Genomic DNA, 20,406 nt, shown 5'->3' with positions numbered 1-20,406 from the left:
TCTCCTATGTGGCTGGAAAAGCTTTCTTTAAAAAAAACAAACAAACAAACTTGTAAAAGGTTCCACTCCTTCAACACCTATGCCCTCCTCCAAAGCTTCAAGAAGGCCAAAGCAGAGAGGGGTCATCTGAGGTTCTGGAAAGATTTATGTTTTCCTTTGAAAAGTATTTTTGGGATTCTGATGTGCGCAGAGAATCCTTTCATGATCATCAGTACTGCCCACTCACGATGATGCTAATTTCTCTTCGTGAACCTACACAATCTTATCCTACTGTTCATTCTTTCCCTTGTTCCACAATCCTTGTGAAGTAACACGGCATCAGGTCCAAGGAAGGGCCCGAGAGAGTCAAGATAGAAGCAGAGCACAGAAAGATAAACTTAACATAGGCTTACTCATGACATTTAACGCTTGTTCTTATTGTGTGTTGGGTGCTTCCTAGAACACAAAACTGTATGATGCCTACCCTGGATGCCTGTCCCAGCCTTGACTTTTGTTTACCCCAGGATGAACTGTCAAGTTCCATTCTGGCCGGGAGGAGAAGGGGTTACTGTAGCTGCCCCATACAGAGCAGCCGAGACGCTGACAGCAGTGGCCCCGGTCCATCAAAACTGGATGTGCCTCCTCTACTCCAGTTAATGCAGGCAGGCTGTGATGTGGTTTACCTGGACTGACTTCACTGCAGGGAACACCCCTTCCTCTCCTGAGTCTGTCTGTCTGTCTGTCTGTCTGTGTGGTTCTCACCCTCCTGTGCCCCTCCCGTTGTCTCTCTCTTCCTCATTTCCCTATTCCTTCCCCTCCACATTCATCTGAATGGACACATAGCAGTCTAGAATTATAGTTCTCTATATTGATTTTATTTATTGAATATAATTTTATATTCTGTGTTCTCAATTCAAAGTAAGGAAAAATGAAAGGTATTTATTTCATTTAAAACCTTTGTGCCAAAACACACTCCCCTCTGAAGTAACCTGACTCAGAAGTGTGCTCCAGCCTCTCTGTTGATTTTCCCTGAAGGTCAGTGGTTCTGCCTCTCCAGCAATCAGACTCTGATTAGAAGGCCGAGATTAGCAAAGATTCCACGCTCTAAAATGTTTATGTTAATCCATGCAATGGAGATTTTTGAATTAAATTTGTAATTTATTTTGTTACAACCACATTCCACCCCCAAGAAGACAGCTGGATAATATAAGAACAAACCTGCTGGCAGTGTGCAGCAAGTGACATTCACACAACAAATCCGCTGTGAGGGCCCCGATGTACTTCACGATTAAATATGAAACATACACCACTTCTGGACCATCTACTCATTTTCGTGAGGGTGTGGGCCATCTCTTTCTCCTCTATCAGCACTCAAAAAAATTTAAAGTAACACTGTACAACAACCAAACTCAATTTAGTTATGCCAAAGTTCAGAAGAGAAAAATCACTCTGGACGTGGTTTTACTTAAACTTAAAGGGAAACTCCATCCCTTTCCCTTTGACTTATCTAATTCCTACCCAGCTTTCAGAATACAGTCACGTTCCACCTGATCTGAGGGTCCAAGTAATGCAGAAAGAATCCATGAAACCAACAATATTGTGCACCCATCCTAACCCTCCTTAAAGTGTCCTGGGTGAGGCCGCAGCTGTGAGGGTACTGTGATGTACATCCTTATATTCTTAAACCAAGTAGCAAGTATCAAGGCTGATTAAGTTCAGGAGAGAGGAGGAGCGTAAAGTGACCTAGTCTACAAATGCTTGTATTTGTGTAAGGAGAGAAAACTGACACACATCAAAGAAAAGTGACTCATGCTGTAACCCTGCTCTTACCTGTCTCCCGGGTGGAGCCTGCCCTGACTCCCCAGGGAACACTCCCCTAGCACTTTCTTCTTCCTACCTCCATGACAGTCCTGAGCACAGTGGACTGGTGTTTTCCACAGACCCATGTCTTCCCATGCTGAGATCCACATTCCCAAGAACCGTGCCTCATTTTCCTGAGTGCCCACACCTGGTCTGGTGCCTGGGGCACCCTAGACATGCAGGTGTTATTCCCTGAGTCAGTGAAGGCAGTGATGAGGACTGGAGTAGCCCGAGAAGGAAAGACTGGATCTGGACCAGCAAGAAGAGACTATCTTGGGGCACAGTCCTGGAACATACACCACTGGGAATGAAGACACAAAGTAGGATTGACCATGATGTGTTCTAGAGACAGTACGGGAACTGGCTTAACGTTAGCAGACAGTTTTTGAGTAACCATGAGAAATCTAGGGAGATAAGCAGGGTTGGAAAGATTATAAAAGACCCTACAAAAAATTGGTTTTTGAAAGTGCTACCAAACGGGGACACATATAGGTATCCACAGAGAAGAGAGATGTTTGCACTTGAAACCTGGGCTGGAAGGACCTGCAAGATGGGACGATGGACAGCTGAAGGCAGGGGATGTAAGATCGCCAAGGTCACGGTGGGAAACAGTGTGAACGGATAGGAGGAAATCAATAGGTGAAGCAACAGGAAGGAAAAGCAAAAATCAATGGACTTGGTGATGGATGACTAGCTATGAGGATTAAACTAGGGAATGAATCAGGCAAAGGAATGCCAGCACCTACCTGGCAGGGCACCCTCAGAATAAAAGGACTGAGCGACTCTATGCTATTCCAAGTTGGGCATGGGTCTCTTGACCCCATTGCAAGCCAAGTTCAGTCCTGCATTTAACACTGGGTGCCTTTGCTCCATACTCGGCTGAGGTCAGCACAATAGCTACATTTCTGGGTTGAGCATGGACCACCCCACATCTCAGGCCATTGCTCTGTGCCAGACCAGTTCCCAGGAAGGACCACTGAGCCCTCTAGGCTGCCTGAGACACTGCTGAGCTTTCCATGCACAAGGTGACAAGCCTTCAAAGACATTAGAACAGAAGTCTCTGGGGGATGGGATGTGACTTCATATGTTTAAAAAGTAGCTACTGGGCCAGCCCTGGTGGCCTAGTGGTTAAGTTCAGCATGCTCTGCTTCAGCAGCCTGGGTTCGCTTCCTGGGCACGGACCTACACCACTCATCTGTCAATGGCCATGCTGCGGCAGCGGCTCCCATACAAAGAACAGAGGAAGACTGGCAACAGATGTTAGCTCAGGGTGAATATTCCTCAGCCAAAAAAAAAAAAAGTGGCTCCTTATTGTTATGCATGAAGAAATTCACAATAGCTGTTGGTCAAAGAAAGAATTAAAGAACCAACTGACCTGACAGAATAGAAAATAACACCAGGATTGATGAGAAGTAGAATTTGTCTTTAAGGAACAAAATGTGACAGCTATTTGCATGTCATAGTTTAAAGTATACAACATACAGACACTTTTCATCCTCCCACCCCGTAACAATGACATTTTGGATATTGACTGCTAAAACTTCGCCCTTAGCTCACCTGCGATGAGTAACTATCAGTTGCTACTAGCAACATTCCCTCAGTTTCCATATCCCAAGTGGTTAACTGTACACACTCTCTCTTTGCCAAGCCTAAGTGTTGCCTAGACTGACATCTCTCTTCAGGGTGATAGACTATTTCTGAGGTTCCACTCCTTGTCCCTCAGCTGCAATGGAAGGAAAGAAAAGGTTCCTCCACTTTACGCTGTGGGCCTCAATTCATGTTCTTTTGTTCCACTCAAATTAAACGATCCCTGCATCATTTTTAGTCCAAGAGTCAGAGGAAAGACTGAAGAATTCAAAGTAAGACAGCCATTCCACACTGGACCATGGCTGACACAATGTATCAGAGCTGGGAAGACCACACATACTAACTCTGTCTACGGCTTCCTGTTGGGATTGTGTACACGGGCTCCTAGGGCAATAGTTTCTCTGTGCTTCGCTATCCACTTATAAATAGAGGCTGATTACAAGAAATGCTCAGTTCTCCCTTTGTTTCTTGGCTTGCTATCTCTGCAGTAAACCCAGGACCTTGCAGAGTCTATGGTTTGGCCAGACCAAAGAAACCCAGGAGACGCACTACAATGCAAACTGCAAGGGGAACGGTTTTGATGGTAATAGACGGACATGGCCTTGCCAGAGAGACAGATTGCATCTTAAACTCTCAATGACTTCAATTGTAGTAAACGGTTACCTCCAAGTAACCCAAGGGCAAGAAATCCTGCCCTGAGAGTTCTAAATTGCATCCTGAGATTCAACTGGGAGAAGCAGCAGGGAAAACATACTCTTTTGACATATTTTTTGGAAAAAAAAATCAATGTTCTAATTTTAGTTTCAGATGTATCATCAGAAAAATCATGCCATTTAGTAAAAGACATATGGATTCATCAGTTAATCAATAAGGCAAAATACTGCCAAAGTCCATTCCAGTATGTACATGTGCTCATGGGAGTAAGATTCCCATAAAGTCTAACAAAGACAGGCCACCTCTTGTGCGTCTTACCAACCCCAACCTCTTATGGGCCCCAAACTAACAGCTGATTATTGCTTAATTACCTGGAGCCATCCAGGCAATAGAGTAGGTGGGACATTTGCTGCAATAATCTAAATATATATACTCATGACTTGTGCTCAAAACTAGAGCCTTTATATCTAACATTTTCTGTGACTGTCTCACTGATGGGGGAGAGGAAAGAATCAGGAAATTAGTTCCTTTTACTAATCTTACAGATGACTTTGCTGAGTTGATGGAACCAGTTTTACTGAACTCTTTGGACATTATTAGTTAGCAAGGCTAACTGCTGCAAATAAAACTAATTTTTCACGTTGACGTAACATCTCACTTGGAGGAAAATGATTTTTTTCCGGTTCATTTTCGCCAACATCATAAAATTTTGCCTATTCATTTCTACTAATTTAGATTCCGTTTGGACAGAGGATAAGCAAAAGTTAACATCAGTATAAGCTGAAAATCAAAGAACTCAGTAAATAGTCAAACACAAATACAGAGGAAGTCCAGTCCATTGAACAGGCCCATTTTCTGGTTCTTCTAAAACCTCAGCACCAAGCCCTAAGCATCCATGTATAAAATGGATGGGTCACTTCCTTTGTTCCACTCACTAGAAACAGGCCAGTGGCGAGTCTATGTGGCAACAGTGATTTACATCACTGAAGTAACTGACTATAGGTTTTCTGTTGGTTGAAATGTGTTTTCTGAAATCACAGATATACATGAACTGGAACCCCACCTAGGATGGTTTTTCTTCTGCTTCAAAACCTGCATTGAAGCTTCATGAGTGTCCCTTTTCCCTACTTCCAACTGGATGGTCATCAGATCTTAATAATGGAGGCCTCACTGCAATATTCCACAAATCAAGGGACTGGGACACAACCTGGCCATGTTTTCTCCGATGTGCCACAGCGCTGAGATGAGAGCAGCCTCCTCTGTAAATGGGCAGTCTCAGAGGGGTGTCGACACTCACTTAGTTACCCCATTTCAGTCCTCTTAATCAGTGACCTCTGAAGAAGAGAACAAATATCTGGAAAAATATCATTGCAGTGTATTAAAGGAAATTAAAATGGATGATGAATCTAAGACACAGTCCAAAATCTATAGCAGTTAGTTGTGCCCTAAGGAAAGCAGGACTTCATTTTGGAAGAATCAATTGGTGCCTATAAAATAGGTCTGGAAGTCAACTATTTCACAACCCAAATGAACTCATTTGATGGGTGAGGTTCTGTCTTACTTGCCTTTCCCTCTGGGAAGCTGCATGTTAAAGAATGGTATAGTCATTTCACCACTCCCCCATTCTGAGTAGCCTAATGTTCAGGCATTCCCTCAGCATATGGAATAAAACGCTGACCCAATTAATCTTGAATTCCAGCCAGCATCTTCGACTCCAAGGTGTCTCAACAGCGGGAAAGCCACTAGAAAAACCAATAATATCCTACAGCCTCTTTCCAGACTCACTGGATTGCTTGCGTAGCTCTTTTGCTATATCCACTGACTGATGGACACTGGGAGGTGTCTTGGCAAGGCCATCCCACTCGCAAGCGCCCACTGTCAGTCGACTGCATCATGCCATATATATCACAGTGCAGGGTCAAACTGGAAACCTCTCAATCAGCGCAGACAGTTCAAGAATAGAGCTAAGCCAATGGAGAGTCTCTCTTGTCAGCTGCTGAGACCCCACAAAGTTTCCTTCAGACTATAAGTGCAGATTATAGGTCAAATCCATCTTATTTCTAATTAAAACAGATGGCAAATTCCATCCCAACAGTGAGTTTTCTCTCATATTGATACATCTTCTACTAAACACTCTCTTGCTCCCCCAGCTGATCCACACACATCTATATCCATGTGTGTGTGTGGAGATGTATAGACTACACACACACACACACACACAAACACATACTATCACTACTTTGAAATTCATTTTCTTTCTTTATTCAAGGCTTGCTCAAAACAATAAAAGATGACCTTTGGGAGACTGCTGGTACCCAAATCTAATCATTTCTAGATTCTTCTTATTCGGATCCAAGTGTTTATACTTTCCAGAGGCCTGATCCTGTCATTCGGCCTAAGGTGTAGACGGACTGACTTTACCCTATGGTTTTTAAATTGGCAAACAATATAACAACACTGCTCCTTCCCCCCAAGAAACTGGAAAACAAAGGGAAAATACATCTCCCCGAATGCAGTCCTAATATCACAATGATGACCATTTTTGTTCATTTTCTTCCAGTACAATTTAGTAGACTGTTTTCTTTCACTTAACGTTATTTCATAAGTGTTTTTCTATGATACGAAATAATCACTATAATTATCATTTTAATGGTGCACTGAGTGAGTGTACACCATAATTTACTTAACCGTTTACCTATTGTTAGGCATTTAGTTGCTTCCATTTTTCACTCCTTTAAGCTGGAATGAACATTTTTATATAAGCTATTAATTTAAAGCAGCGTGCAGAGATGACTCTCCATCACTAATCTAAAAATACAGGGTTTATATATTTACAACTCGCATTTGATTATGAAATTTAATTTGAGAGTAATTAAGACATTTATATTCCAAACAGCTCCTCGACATCTAGCTCTCCGTGAGCCAGACAGGCACAACCATGACTCGCCATTTTCACCTCAAGACAGCACAGTCCGATGAATTCTAAAACACAATTTTCTTATGAAAAATAAACTTTATGAACTCCTGCTGCTTTAGAGCTAAGAGATTAACTCCAAGAACCAGAGCGCACGGGCCTCTGAGGTGACCCAGCCAAGGCAAGCCATTGCTGAAAATGCCTTTTTGGTTTTGTGCTCAGTCCAAAACTCAAGGCAGCCCTCACTGAGGCTGTGCCCAGGGCCAGGTGTGTTCCTGGGACCTACCTGGGCGTTCTCTGCATAACCTGCACCCAGATACCTCGTGGCCACAGGCCAAAAAAATCGCTCCGACGAGTCCCAGCTGTTTGATGCTTCCTGAAGTTTATCAGGGGTCACTTCAGGTTACAGATTTCCCTGGGCAGGGCAAGCGGTTTAATGCATGGGGTTCAAAAGGATGCAGGGTGCCGCCCACAAGCTGTGTGACTCTGAGCAAATTACAAAAAAGTCTGGTGCCGCAGTTTCTCAATCTGCATCTTGACGATAGCAGCAGTGCCTCCCCTGTGAGGCTACCATGCGGGTCAAGGAGAAAATGCAAGTGAACTGTGGAGGAGAATGCTGGCACCGGGTTAGGACACAGAAGCATGGAACATGTGGACTGAATGTTGACATCAAACTAACATGTACATTCATTTGCTGAATGAATGGATGAAACAGTAATGAATAAACTGCACTGGAAGGTTCCACTGGTCTTGTGGACTGTCATCTATAGGATGCCCAATTTTCTTTCATGACAAAATCATTTTCTTAATGGAAATCACTAGAAGCCTGATCCCCTGAACAAACAGTAAAGGAACACCCTGGAAACATGCATCCACCTTAATATCAATGTAAGGCTTAATGTCCAGGAAAATCTCATTCTAAAGCTAGAGAAAATATCATCCAGCCATCAAAAGCAACTCATAACTTCATCTGAAGCCAGAGTAAGTCAACTACAGGAATTCCTTACAACTTTTCCTATCAGTGGGATTAGGACAACTCAGTTACTATTACTTAAAGAAAAATTTAGCAACAACAAACTAAATGAGAAAAAAAAATCCTAAGTATTATCATCATTTTTGCTAATGAGAAACGGCTTTTTATATACTTAGGAACTCCCTGTAAAATAGAGACCTTAGGAATTATTTTATTATTCTTTTGCGACTGGCAATTAATTCTTCTAATTTGATTTATTAGTTGGATGGTTGGGTCCAAGACTCAGACTATCTTTCCAAACCAGCAGACTGATGTAGGAGCATGATTTCAGTGCAGTTCCTGGCAAATCGTGATGATGAATAGCGTGGTAGTACAAACTTATTCAGACACACATTTTTCAGTAGTGGCAGGGAAAAGGCTGAAAAATTACTAGTAAATTGCTTTTTGTAAAAATGCTCTCTCTTTCAAATTTTCCCTAGTATGAAGGTCTTCTGCAGAATGATGGCACAATACATTCTGACATACCTGGACAACAAAGGCAGTTAAAGAACGAATATGAGATAAGAGTGAGGGTTAAGATTTAATTTCCTTCTTATACCCCACCGTCTCCCATACTCTCCCTGACGCCAGGCCCTTCTGTGTGCGTCCCTTTAACCTGTTGCGATAAGTGTCTCTGAAAGGTATATATTATCTGTCTTTAGCAGGCAGGATCTGCCCCACCCACTGTCCACTCCAGTCCTCCCAAAACGGAGCCAGGACAGCCACTCCACTGCGACCTGTTGCCTTCCTTTTCCCTACTCTCCAAAACTGCCCAGATTTTTGAGTTTCAGATTACAAAGGTCTCCAAATGTCCGGAGCGCCTAGTCAGGCACCAAAAACCAAAGGCTTGTTCTCTGTCTTCTGCAAACTACCCCCGGATGAGACTGTTTCGGGTGAATTCTTTGGTCAGAGGACACACAGAGGCATTGGGGGTGAGCACTTGCTTCACTGCTGGCCCAGAGCAGAGTGGGGTCTTTTCCAGAGTGAAGCTTCAGAGCAGGTGCTCCCCAGACCCACCTGTCTCCGGGAGGTGGACCCTGCCATCTGTCCTTCATCTGTCACTTTGCTTTCTCTCAGGACACACTGTGGCCACCCAAGAGTGAAAGGTCAAATGCAGCTGTTCTCACCTGGGCCGTCATGGCCCCCCAGTGCCATTTGGCCACACTTCTAGCTGTCACACTGGAGGCTGCCACTTATATCTAGTGGGTGGAAGCGGAGACACTGCTGAACATTCTGCACTGTGCAGGAGAGCCCCACAACAAAGCATCACCTGGCCGACAGTGCCTGGAGGGCCACCGCTGAGGAACCCGCATCTAATCTACAGCGAATCCGGCAGAGCTGATCTTCGTTGTCCTCTGTGTGATGACCAGTTCTTTGTTCAGGGCATAATCGGTCAAATACTTGAACTTCGTCTAAGCCTTTCATTCAGGAACACTAGTGGAGGCCTGCAAAGTGCCAGGGCCTTGCTGGTCTGAGAGGCAGAGGTCAATGTGATGGGGTCCCCAGACTGCAAGGAGGGGCCTTTCATAGGCCTGTGGTCTCAACTCAGTAAGAACTGAGAGTGTGGGGGAAGTGGTCTGCCCCTCTGTTTGTTGGGCCCCTGGGTTATAGAAACAACATGGACTCAGGAGTCAGTAGATCAGGAGCCGGCTCCTGCCTGTATGTCTTACTTGCTGTGTGATGTTGAACAAGTAACATGACTTCTCTGAACCTCAGTTTCCTCCTTAAAGTGGATGCATAGACATGAAGGCATCAGGTATAGTCCTCATGTACCAGCGGAGTACCTGGCGGCCCACACACCCGCTGGCTCCTGGAGCAGCAGCCCTGCGTCTCGCCTTTCCTAAGATGTGCTCTGGAGGGTTTCTGTGTTGGGTTCTCAGGCTCCCCAGGGTGGCCTAAACGGTCTGTGACAGCTGGGCTGGGCAGTGCAGCCAGAGCCTGTTCTTGTTCAGTTCTTGCATGCTGGTGTCCGTGACCGTGCCTCTCTGGGACCTCGCTCCAGTGCCAGGGCCCCACACACCCGATTCCTCCCACCTACTGTTTTCTTCTCGAACACAAGGGGAAAAGGCGAACACTGACTCACAAACAACATACTTAACTATATTTTCTTGCTTTAAGCTCAACCCTCAAGAAAGTTCTTCCATGTGCAATAAACAGCTGTGAATCTGCCTAATAAAGTGAAGGCATTTTCCCCCACTGGTGTTCCCCGAGAGCAATCATTGGCCACCTGCATCTTTTTAGTTGCATTTAATAATTCAGCCCAAGATGAATTTGCATGATTAACATAAAGCCTCATGATTTTATTTTCTTTCAGGATTTAAATACTGAAACAACCACCATTGTTTTCATTTTCAGAGGTTGTGATCAAAACACAAAACTTGATTCTAGAATGAATAATTCCTTTTTTTAAAAAAAAATGTATGTTCAAACACCACTCTCCATAGAATCAAAGAAAAGAACTGCTAACACTGCCTTTGTAAAGGCAGGGAAACCCAGGCTCTTTTTATGGCTGGTGTTAACCCATTACAAGCAAGCCACACCTCAAACATTTCTCCTTTATGGTTTTCCCATAAAGTGGTAGGGCCCACTCTCCCATGGCATCCATAACGGCTAACATAAATAAATTTATTTCAGTTCCTCATCTTAGGGCTCTCCACATTTATCTGATCAGGAGCCAGAATCTCCAATAAGTCTTTAAGAGAAAACAGCAATTCTCTTGGATTCCAATAATAGATTAATCGCGTCATCCTCAAAAAATAGTCAAAAGCCAAACCAAATAAGTTGCATTTGGAAACCCATCCGCCCGTGAAGTGGAGACGATGAGGTGTGTGTGTGAACGATAATTTGCGAAGCAGAAGAGGCAGCATCCATGGGTTTTGTGATGAATATAGTGAAGCAGGTTTGTCTAATGGGGAAACATGCATCACTATCAAAAGAAACTAATGTATCCCCACATGGAAAAGCAAGCAGGCTTTAATATCTGAGAAGCATTTCAAGCTGTGCCTGCCAGCAATTCTCCGCCTGTCTGATTTTCCTTAACATTAAAAGCCGACCTCACCTGTTTAAAAATAATTAGGAAGCAGGCAGTAGTAATTCTGGCTAAAAGTTTGTGCCGCCCGTGTTTGTGTGCGTGTTTCTGTTCCACTGACGCCTCTGTTGATGTTTCCGAATGCAGGAATCATGGTCAGTAAGGAAGCCGGCAAATGCGGACTCACGACGTCGGAGAGTGAAGTAGAACCCGCCGCCTGCCTGGCCCTGGAGATGAAATATGCCCTGGACCCCAACCGGCAGATTAAAAAGCGGAATAAAGCCCTGCAGGTGCGCTTTAAGGATATCTGTGAGGCGCAGAATGAGCAGAGGGACGCGCAGCTCCCCGCAGCACAGCTGGGCGAGAAGCGGGAGGCCAAGCCTGTGTCCTGCAGAGCAGCCTATCGCAAATACATGACAGTGCCCGCCCGGAGGTCCATCCCCAACGTCACCAAGAGCACAGGTGTGCAGACCTCGCCAGACCTTAAAAAGTGTTACCAGACCTTCCCTCTGGACCGCAAAAAAGGGACTCTCAAAAGCATCCCGGCTGCAGATGCCTTTAAAAGTCAAGACAATGGGTTTGTAATAGATGCGAAAGAGAAGAGTGAGGAAGGGCCTCGGGAGGAGGCCCGACCGTGGGGTGCGGGCCGGGTTCAGAAGACAGCGGCCTTGGTGTTCCATTCCGATGAACACATGAATGCGCTGGACCTGCCTGCTGGGGTCAACTGTGCAGAGCCGTGCAAAAACCCTGATTTGCACAGCTGCCGAGACACCCCTCTCCCAAATGCCACTCGGCCTCCCTCCCAAGAGCCTGATTACCAGCTGCATGGGAAAGCAAAACATGAGAGGGCGACACCAGATGCTGAGGAACCCGCTGCATCGGCTCATGGGAGGGTGTTTAAAACGGAGGTGGCCACTGTTTATGCACCCGGCCCCAGTGCAAAAGCGCCCGAGCCTGCCTTGTCAAACTCTGCCGCCGCGAGCGAGTGGTCCCTCTGCCCGGTGACCGACCAGGAGCGGAGGAGAGCCACACATCTCAATGGGCTCCAGGCGCCCCCGGGCACGGCTGTGGCCTGCTCGCCCCCAGGGCAGCGTTTGTCCCCTGAATGTAGCGAACAGCCCCCGCAGACTCCAGCCCCGCTGCTGGGGGAGGAGAACCAGCCTTGTCCGACAGCAGTCGCTGTGGGTGAAGAATGCCAACAAATCGTGCCTCATACAGAAGTGGTCGACCTGAAAGCACAGCTTCAGATGATGGAGAACTTGATCAGTTCGAGCCAAGAAACCATCAAAGTGCTCTTGGGAGTCATTCAGGAGTTGGAAAAAGGAGAAGCCCATCGGGAAGGGTATGTATGCTCATCTGTTTCTTATGAAGCTCTGCAGGCTCATCACCCCCGGGGTCCATCTCTAGTCCCCCAAAGCTAGGATTTCTGTGAACAGGCTAGAGTCTGAGGACAGAGAGAGCTCAAAGGGGTCACAGTATCTTATGACACTAGCTGTTGCATCCTCACTTTCAAGATTTACTTGCTGGTTAGCACCCATCTGCCTGGCCTGGAATTCAAACCATACTTAATATTTTGAATGAACTGACTCATCTTTCCTTTTTATCTCCTAGGACTAAAAGTTTATGATTTTGATGAAGTATAATAGATAGGCCAATCCAAACTATCTAATCTAAATAAGAAGCCACTTGCCTTTTAGGAATCATATTATGTAAGAGAAAAGAAAGAATTCAGATAGCATTTTGCAAAGTAGATACTGACTTGTTTATATTACATCATTGGAATAAGGCTGATATGCAGGACCGTACAGGGGTTTACACAATCGACAAGATGTTTTTCTTTCCTTACGCGGAACTGCCAGCAGCCAGGCCCATCCTGAGACGAGCCCTGTCTGTATACAATTAGGAGAGAGAGGCCTTTCCCGCTGTTGCCCTGTGGGTCCGCTTGGGTTGTAAAGGGAATGATCCCAAGTTAACAGCCAGTACTGTTCAGCACTGATAACAGATTACTAAACTTGGTTTCCATCTTTTGAACTTGAAATTGTGCAGCAGCAAATTTAAAAACAAATGACCTAAAGCTAGGACATTAGTCTTGAGTCGCTTAGCTAGGAAGCTTCCTTGTGTGGGCCAGGCAGTGTGCTAGGCTGATACAAAACAGCCAGCACTGGGCTGGTTCCCTGCCTCTCGAAACAGTGCCCATGGCTTGCTGGCCTTTGTCTAGACTGCCAGGCCTTCTCTTTCCCATTCCACCTTGAACTTCTCTGGAGTCCTCCAGCCCACGTTCTGGAAGTTGGATCTGAGGCGTGTTGCTTTGCCTCAAGTGATTAGCACCCTTCGCTGTGGGCCCCTACCCCTGGTTAAGTAAGCTGGCATCCAGCATGTACCTACACCAAGAAATGCATTGTCAGGGCAGCAAACCACCCCATGCACAGTTTCCTCAAGAGGATTGTTGTGGCTGAGTTACACAGTGTTTGTATATTGCCAACAACAGGAGGAAACAACCTCTGCATTCCAGGATAGGAGTGAGGCTTAAGCCTGGCTCCAGAGGCAAGGTACCTGGTGCAGGGTCTGCCCTTGGCTTCTGGCTTCTCCAGCTTTGTGCACAAAGCTCCCACAAAGGGAGTTAATTCTCAATACCCCCTGCCTCCTATTTATATAGTATTGTTTGCAATCCACAGTATTAAGCAAAAAGAGTTGCTAACCAATCATAAAATAAACTAATAGGAGATCAGTAGTAACCTAACATTATAGAATGTTTCCAAAAGGCCTTGTTCAGTCTTGGGTTTACATCTCCCATTTTCATCCCATTTCAGTCATTTAGACTTGAACATGTACATATCCAAAAGCAACACACTAAGGTGGGTCTACAAGGAGTTTCTTGATCAGTAGACCACATTCCCAGGGAAAAATTAAAAGCCCAAACAGGAACCCGATCACTGACTTTGATATAGCTGGTAATGACTTAAACCAGACAGCAAAACAGCAAGATACCCACATCACCAGTTGGGAAATAAAGTCCACCAAATGGTGTAAAACCAATGCATTTGCTACTGTGCATTGTGCCCAATAAGAACCTGCAAAGCCTGAACACTCACCAAGACCCGTGAAAGGAGAGCCAGGTGACATATGGAGGCTCCTTCTTACACTCTTAGGACAAGTGTGGAAATGTGTTTTAAATGGGATCCCCTGAGTTCTCTGAGAGTGTACAGTCTAGCAAAGTGGTTTTGTGTTTAGTAAGACATGTCTAGCTGGGAATTCTGGCTTTGAGGACTGGGCAAGGGCTGTACCTCTCTGTGCCTCATTTCTTCACCTGTAAGGTGGAGATGATTGCCCGTCCTGCAAGTGGAGGCAAGGATGATATGGGTGACCTCCTCATCCATTTAGCCAGTGCCAGGTGCATGTGACTGGGCTGCTGCCTGCCAGAGGTGTGAATGTCGGTCTTGCTGGTCAGCATGTCAGGGTCTGGAGAACACTTGGCAGCCCCATGTCTGAGTCCAGCGTAATAAATGTCCCAACCCCCGCAGCACACAGCCTCCACCCAGTGCTGTCCCTGAAAGCCCTGAGCTGCTCTGTCCAATACAGTGAGCACTAGCCATATGTGGGTATTGAAATTCAAACTCAAATTAATTACAATTGAAAATTCAGTTCTTCTGTCGCACTGGCAACATTTCAGGTGCTCAAGAGCCACATGTGGCGACTGGCTGCTGCACAGGGCAGAGAACATTTCCATCATCAACCCAGCATCCCCAAAGCATGGCACAGTGCCTGCCTCCTAGCCATTGAGGCCTGAGCACCTTAGATCAAGGCAAAGGATGACATTGCTTTAAAATCAATCCCCGTTGTTGCCTGCACACGACAAGCTCACAATAGAAAGGCAGGTCCTTATCCTGATGAACTCCCCCATCTGTTCCTAAAAACCTTCATTTTCACCTCTCTCTGAGCCCTCTGGACTCAATGAATCAAGTGGTTTCAAACGCCAAGGCCACCTTGAAGGTGACCTCTCCTGATCAATGCATAATTTGGCTAAAATTCCAATTTCCACTACTATTTTCCATGTGAGAACACAGGGAAGACAACAGCCTCAGAGGTGGGCAGATAAGAAACAAGCTCATTCTTCATCCCATCCCCAAGTATCTGCGTCCAGTGCAGTCACAGGGAGTGGGGAGAGGTGTGCTGGCACATCCTTAACAACTGGCCCTGGAAGGAGGGGGAGTAACATGTGCTGATTTCAGTGGTGTAAATACTGCTCCTGTGGCCAATTTCAACCAGCTCACAAAATTCTGAAAATTTACCATTCTGCTCCTCTGAGCATCAGACCGATTCCTTGAATGGTATGCTCCACGACCGTGACTTTAGAAGGAAGAGTTTACAGGACTTAATTTATGTACTTGATCTGAACTGGGAAATAGGGGTTTTAGTAAAATGAGGAACTCACAGGACTTATTTTATGTACTCAAACTAAGCTAGGAAATAGATGTTTTTATTGCCTCTTATGGTAGAAAACAGGAAAACTCACTCTACTTTATGGAGATTGTTGTGTAGTCATTATGTAACATGACAAAGAATTTCATGACCAAGTTAAAATATCAATAGAGTTTTCCTTGGAAAATATTCTAAAGTTGAAAAGTTAGAGTAGAGAATGCTCAGAAGCTGGGTAAAATCAATTTCTCTCCCCACCCTTCACCCCCAATAAAGCATGGAGGGGCCTGCTTTGTAGAGAATTTTACCTGCATTAAGGGGACTCCTGGTGAGGGAAGGCGTCCGTCTGGTGTGCATTGCGGAGCGCATGACTTTGAATCCCAGTGACAAGTCTTGCCCTCGAATGCACATCACATTGTAGGCTTAAGCCAGGCTGGGTGAGGCCACAGGCCTGCTCTTGTGTATGATGTTAGGACAGAACTAGGAAAGGCAATAATCTTGGAGCTTGGCTAGTGGCCGTGGGCCAAATTATGTTTCCCGAAGCATACTGAATGTATTAACTCTATAATAAGACTTTTTTTCTTCTCACTATTTGCTTATTTGTTTATGCAAACTCACTATTGAGTTTGTGCAAACTGCATGATTAAGTTTGCCAGGTGAGCTCTTTACAGTAGTTCTTACTCTGTGCATAGGAATTTCTGTGTTGCCAACCACGACCACTTTCACTAGCTTCCAAATTATTTTTCCTAAGAGCCTCTTTCATTAATCTCATTTGCTTATGGAGATTTCTGGAAGGCCTCAGCAGAGAAAGGTTCCAGCTTAGGCAAGTTACTTAAGCTCAGGGAGCTTCCATTTCATCTTCTATCAAATAGGGATGGTAGAAGCTCAAAAGATGGTATCTACAAAGCTCCTAGCAATAACCAAGACACACTGGGCACTGAATAAAGGACATTTCCTACTAGGAGCATTTCAGTAAGATGCATTCTGTGAGTAGTTAGACGTGTAAAAAGTATTGAAAATCATGCCTTTAGTCCCTTATAAAACGTCTGGGCAATTCACTCAAATGGCTTGCTTTATGCAGGGCAGCAGCATTTGATCACTCTGCTTGCATGAATGCCAGGAATTACCCTGCTTATTTCAGAGCTCTCCGGATTGTTCTTCTCTCTTCGCAGGAAGTTCAGGGTCACACAGACTACCTAAATAAGCCACTCATATAGTCGTTGAAGGCTGAGAACCAGGCAAATGAGGCACTGAGTTTCAAAACCCAACCAATTTTTGTCAACAGTCATAATTCCCCAGAGCATCCATGGGTTGCTGGGCAGCAGAGCCTCCGACCCACGGGCTGCAGGGCTGCAGTGCTCATGGTGCGTGCTCACCAGCAACTGTGATGTGGCACCTCCAGGGGCAGATGGCTGTTTCCCACTAAGATGCTGCACCCCACACATTTAGTGTCTTGATGGGTTCATTGGCTGGCAATGGCCTAATGAGACTCTGCTATTCAGAGAAGACCTGAGAACAACATGAGAAGCTTTTTCCGAGCTGTCAAGCACAAGCGCAGGATCTGCCATTGCCCAGAGTGAAGGAGGTTCTTTCATTGGTCAGGTCTCTCAGCATCGGCCGGTATTACCTGCAGGGTTGGGTGTCGGGGAGGAAGGCAGGAGCAGACAACTGGACCTTAAATGTGACCAATAAGTAGAGATGAAATCATGAAGCTCCGGGGGCTCTGTGGCTGCACAGAGACAGACCAAATGGGAGACTACCATTTAAAAGAAGAAAATCCTAAATAACAAACCCACCCAGGAGCCCGGTAGCTTGCAGGAAAGGGCTGTGAATCCAGCGATGCAGTCTCCCATTAGTCCCTGCGACCCCCTCACGGGTCCTGTTCCACCACACTGAGAAAGGGGCATTTCTCCATGGTGTGAGGCCCAGGGCACACAGTGATAGAAAACTAAGCCAAAGGCATCACCGTGAGATCAGAGGCCTTTGAGGGCAGCACTCACAGTGGCTTTGATAACAAAGGAGACAGGAAAAAAGGTCTGAGGGACGAGTTAACTCAAACCCAATGTGGAATCTTGTACTCATGCTTGTTCAGCTTCGTTCTCCTTTTAATGACTAAAACCAGGAGGAGAGCCACGGAGTGGGTGAAGAGCCCTGTGTGGGACACACATGTGGAGGTCAGGGCTCAGGTTCACAGGATGTGTGTTTGTTGGAAGACTGCAGGGTCCGTTTCTTATATGGCACATGTCAGCACACTTTGTCTGCAAAGGGCCAAACAGCAAATCTTTAAGGCTTTGAGAGCCGTAAAGTCTGTTGAAGGAACTCAGCTCTGGCACTATATCATGAAAGGAGTCACAGACAACACATATACAAATGAGTATTGCCATGTTCCCATGACACTTCATTTACAAAAACAGACAGTAGCCAGAATCTGGCCACGGGCCGGAGTCTGCCAACTTCTGCGACGTGGTCTTGTAAATGTAGTGACCACATTTATACTCAATGGAAAACCAGGTCAGAATATGGGTGCAGGACAATCCCAGGTGTGTGACTGCCACACAAACAGGTGCATCATTCATTCCCACGTTCAGAAGGCTTCTGTCAGGGTTTCCTAAGTGTGGGCACTGTGCCAAGCAATGAGGGATACAAGTCAAATGAACTCAGGGCCACTTCTGAAGAGTTCCCAGGTCACTGACATTCGGTTTGCTCAAGCCTACCCTTAATTGTTCATCAGTCCATATAACCTTCAGGATTCTGCTTTGGAATGCTGTGTGTGTGTATTATAAACATATATGTAATTTATATGTATCATGCATACATGAAAGCATTTCATGAAAACATGAAAAAGGTCTCACTCTCCCACCAGCAGTTATAAGAGGTCATCATCACAGCACGTATTTGTGTGATGTGACCGCATTCACCTAGATACTGATGCAACATAGACAGAAATTAGGTACTTGCTTTATCTTCTGTCCTTATATTGACAAATCCCTCCGAATCAGGCCCTCTTCAGAAGGACCTGTCAGGGGGTGAGAAATCTCTCTGAATTTTCTCTAATTACCCATGCCCAAACGGAATAAATACTGCATCACAATTACAGAGAGAGCATAAGGGGACAATTTAATTTCTTTAAGTCACAGAGCAGTAAGAACCAACATGGAAAATGTGTACCACTGCAGCAGCCAGGACATGAGCAGGGGAATCACCAAGGTCCCAGCATGAGATTCTGACGATGAACTTTCCAGAGCCCCACTTGGAGGGCTGAGGGGACAGCTGGGCACAGTTAGGGGATCTCATCTCAGTTTGGCTGGGCACCCTCTAGAAGGATGATTGGGTTACTCTTGCCAAAACCTACGCACTTAATTGAGATCAAAGTCTTCCACCTGGTTAGCCAGGAATGGCCAGATTTCGAAGAGGAGAGGAGGATGGCATTCGTCTCACTAGCCTCTGTGGTTCTGCAAATGATCCTTGTGGATCTTCTCTGGAAGGTTGTATGCTGCCTTCCCCAGCATCTGGCAGGAGGCATCACAGAAAAGCAGAGCATGTGAGCAGCAAGGGATGCAGCACTCAGCAGCGAAATCAGCAGCAGAAAGGTCCTCTTCCCTGCCAAACGCACTCCTATCCCTTATCGGTCCCTATTTGAATTGGATGAAAACGTCAGCACTTCACTTTCTAATGTTCTTGACAATCAGTTTCAGTGTCTCTGCACATGGGTTGTAACCCAAAACATTCAAACACATTCCAGCCAGCTGACGGAGGTCTGCCTCCCGTGCACTTCGCTTTTCCATTTTCCGAGAATGAGATGCAGGAGAGGAGCAGAGTGGAACAGCCTGGCTCAGCTCAGCCAGTCCTGAGTTGGCAACTGTACTGGGCCCTTGTCCCCGCTAACTGTGCGTGGGTGGGGTCATTAACCTCTCTCAACCTCAGCTTCTTACTGTGTAAAAGAGAGCTACAAAAACCTGCCTCATGGGCTTCTTGTGTAGATTAAGTGAAACACAGAAGACAAGGCTCTCAATCTCGGACTGTGTTCGCACTCAGTAAAAGTTACATCCTTGCAGGCTACTTTGTTACTGAGAAGCAGCCTTCCAAGTGCTAAATTGCAATGAGGACAAGCAAGGGAGCAGGCTTGAACACCTCCAGAGAGAATTTCTTGCTTTATTATATAGGCTGGTTTATTTTGAAGGGTTCAGAGGAGTTGAGGATTACAGAATGGAGACATCAAGCTTTGTTCTCGTTTTCAGAGAAAAGTACAGGGCAAGTTTATTTGGCGTCACGGACAGGGCTGCTGATATGGAGTCAGGAAATACGGGTTTAGTCTTAGCTCATCTCGCCGAGCTCTCCGAGACTGTCTGGGCTCCACGCTTCCATAGGAAAGGAGGACAGTCCAAATGAGAGGAGGGACCTCAAGGCTCCTTTCTGCTCTAAGAACAACTTTCCCAGACATGTCTAACAACATCATAATTTCAGCCACTGCCTTAAAATACTTGTAAAAAGTGTACAGAGAGAAAGGAAAAAAACCCAACACAATCCTCTCTACAGAAGGCCGCAATAAATGCGTACATGATCCCACTGTTAGGTTTTCTTTTTTCCTCCCGACACTTGGTCCATTGCTTCTCTCTTCTACTGCTACACCTGCTGGAGTTGGCCTTGTCCTTCTAGGTTGCAATCCTTTGAATAGTTCTCAGGGAAACCATTTTGTTCTTCTTTTTCTGTTGCCACTCATGGCTTTTATATATTTGCGATGAAATATTCAAGTTCTAAAGTCTAAGTTTTCATGCTTTATGATTTTGAAATGAAAGCACACATCATATACTTTCTAGCTTTTTCTTCATTTAATGCACAGCGTCATGGTGAACTTTTTCTATAGCTTATATTTACATAAATTTGTAAACGCTATTTTTAAGTTTTGGAAAAATAATAAGCTTTTCTATCCTTAATATGAAAAGTGAAGCAAACATA

At 45.4% G+C, this 20,406-nt stretch overlaps 2 protein-coding genes across 3 annotated transcripts in view; one reads left to right on the top strand and one right to left on the bottom strand.

Annotated features, from left to right (window-relative positions):
- DOCK1 (dedicator of cytokinesis 1) overlaps positions 1–20,406 on the bottom strand; it is a 502,522-nt gene that overhangs the window by 250,845 nt on the left and 231,271 nt on the right. The window lies entirely within an intron of this gene.
- INSYN2A (inhibitory synaptic factor 2A) overlaps positions 1–20,406 on the top strand; it is a 59,409-nt gene that overhangs the window by 8,434 nt on the left and 30,569 nt on the right. The window contains exon 2 of the mRNA XM_046651128.1: positions 11,182–12,376. Within this exon, the coding sequence (XP_046507084.1) occupies positions 11,187–12,376 (1,190 nt within the window). The 5' untranslated portion in view covers positions 11,182–11,186. The remainder of the gene's footprint in view (positions 1–11,181; positions 12,377–20,406) is intronic.

The sequence above is a fragment of the Equus quagga genome, chromosome 2 (assembly GCF_021613505.1).
Source record: "Equus quagga isolate Etosha38 chromosome 2, UCLA_HA_Equagga_1.0, whole genome shotgun sequence".
NCBI classification, from domain to species: domain Eukaryota; kingdom Metazoa; phylum Chordata; class Mammalia; order Perissodactyla; family Equidae; genus Equus; species Equus quagga.
The sequence above is the reverse complement of the archived record's forward strand: the minus strand, read 5'-3'. Positions and strand labels throughout refer to the sequence as shown.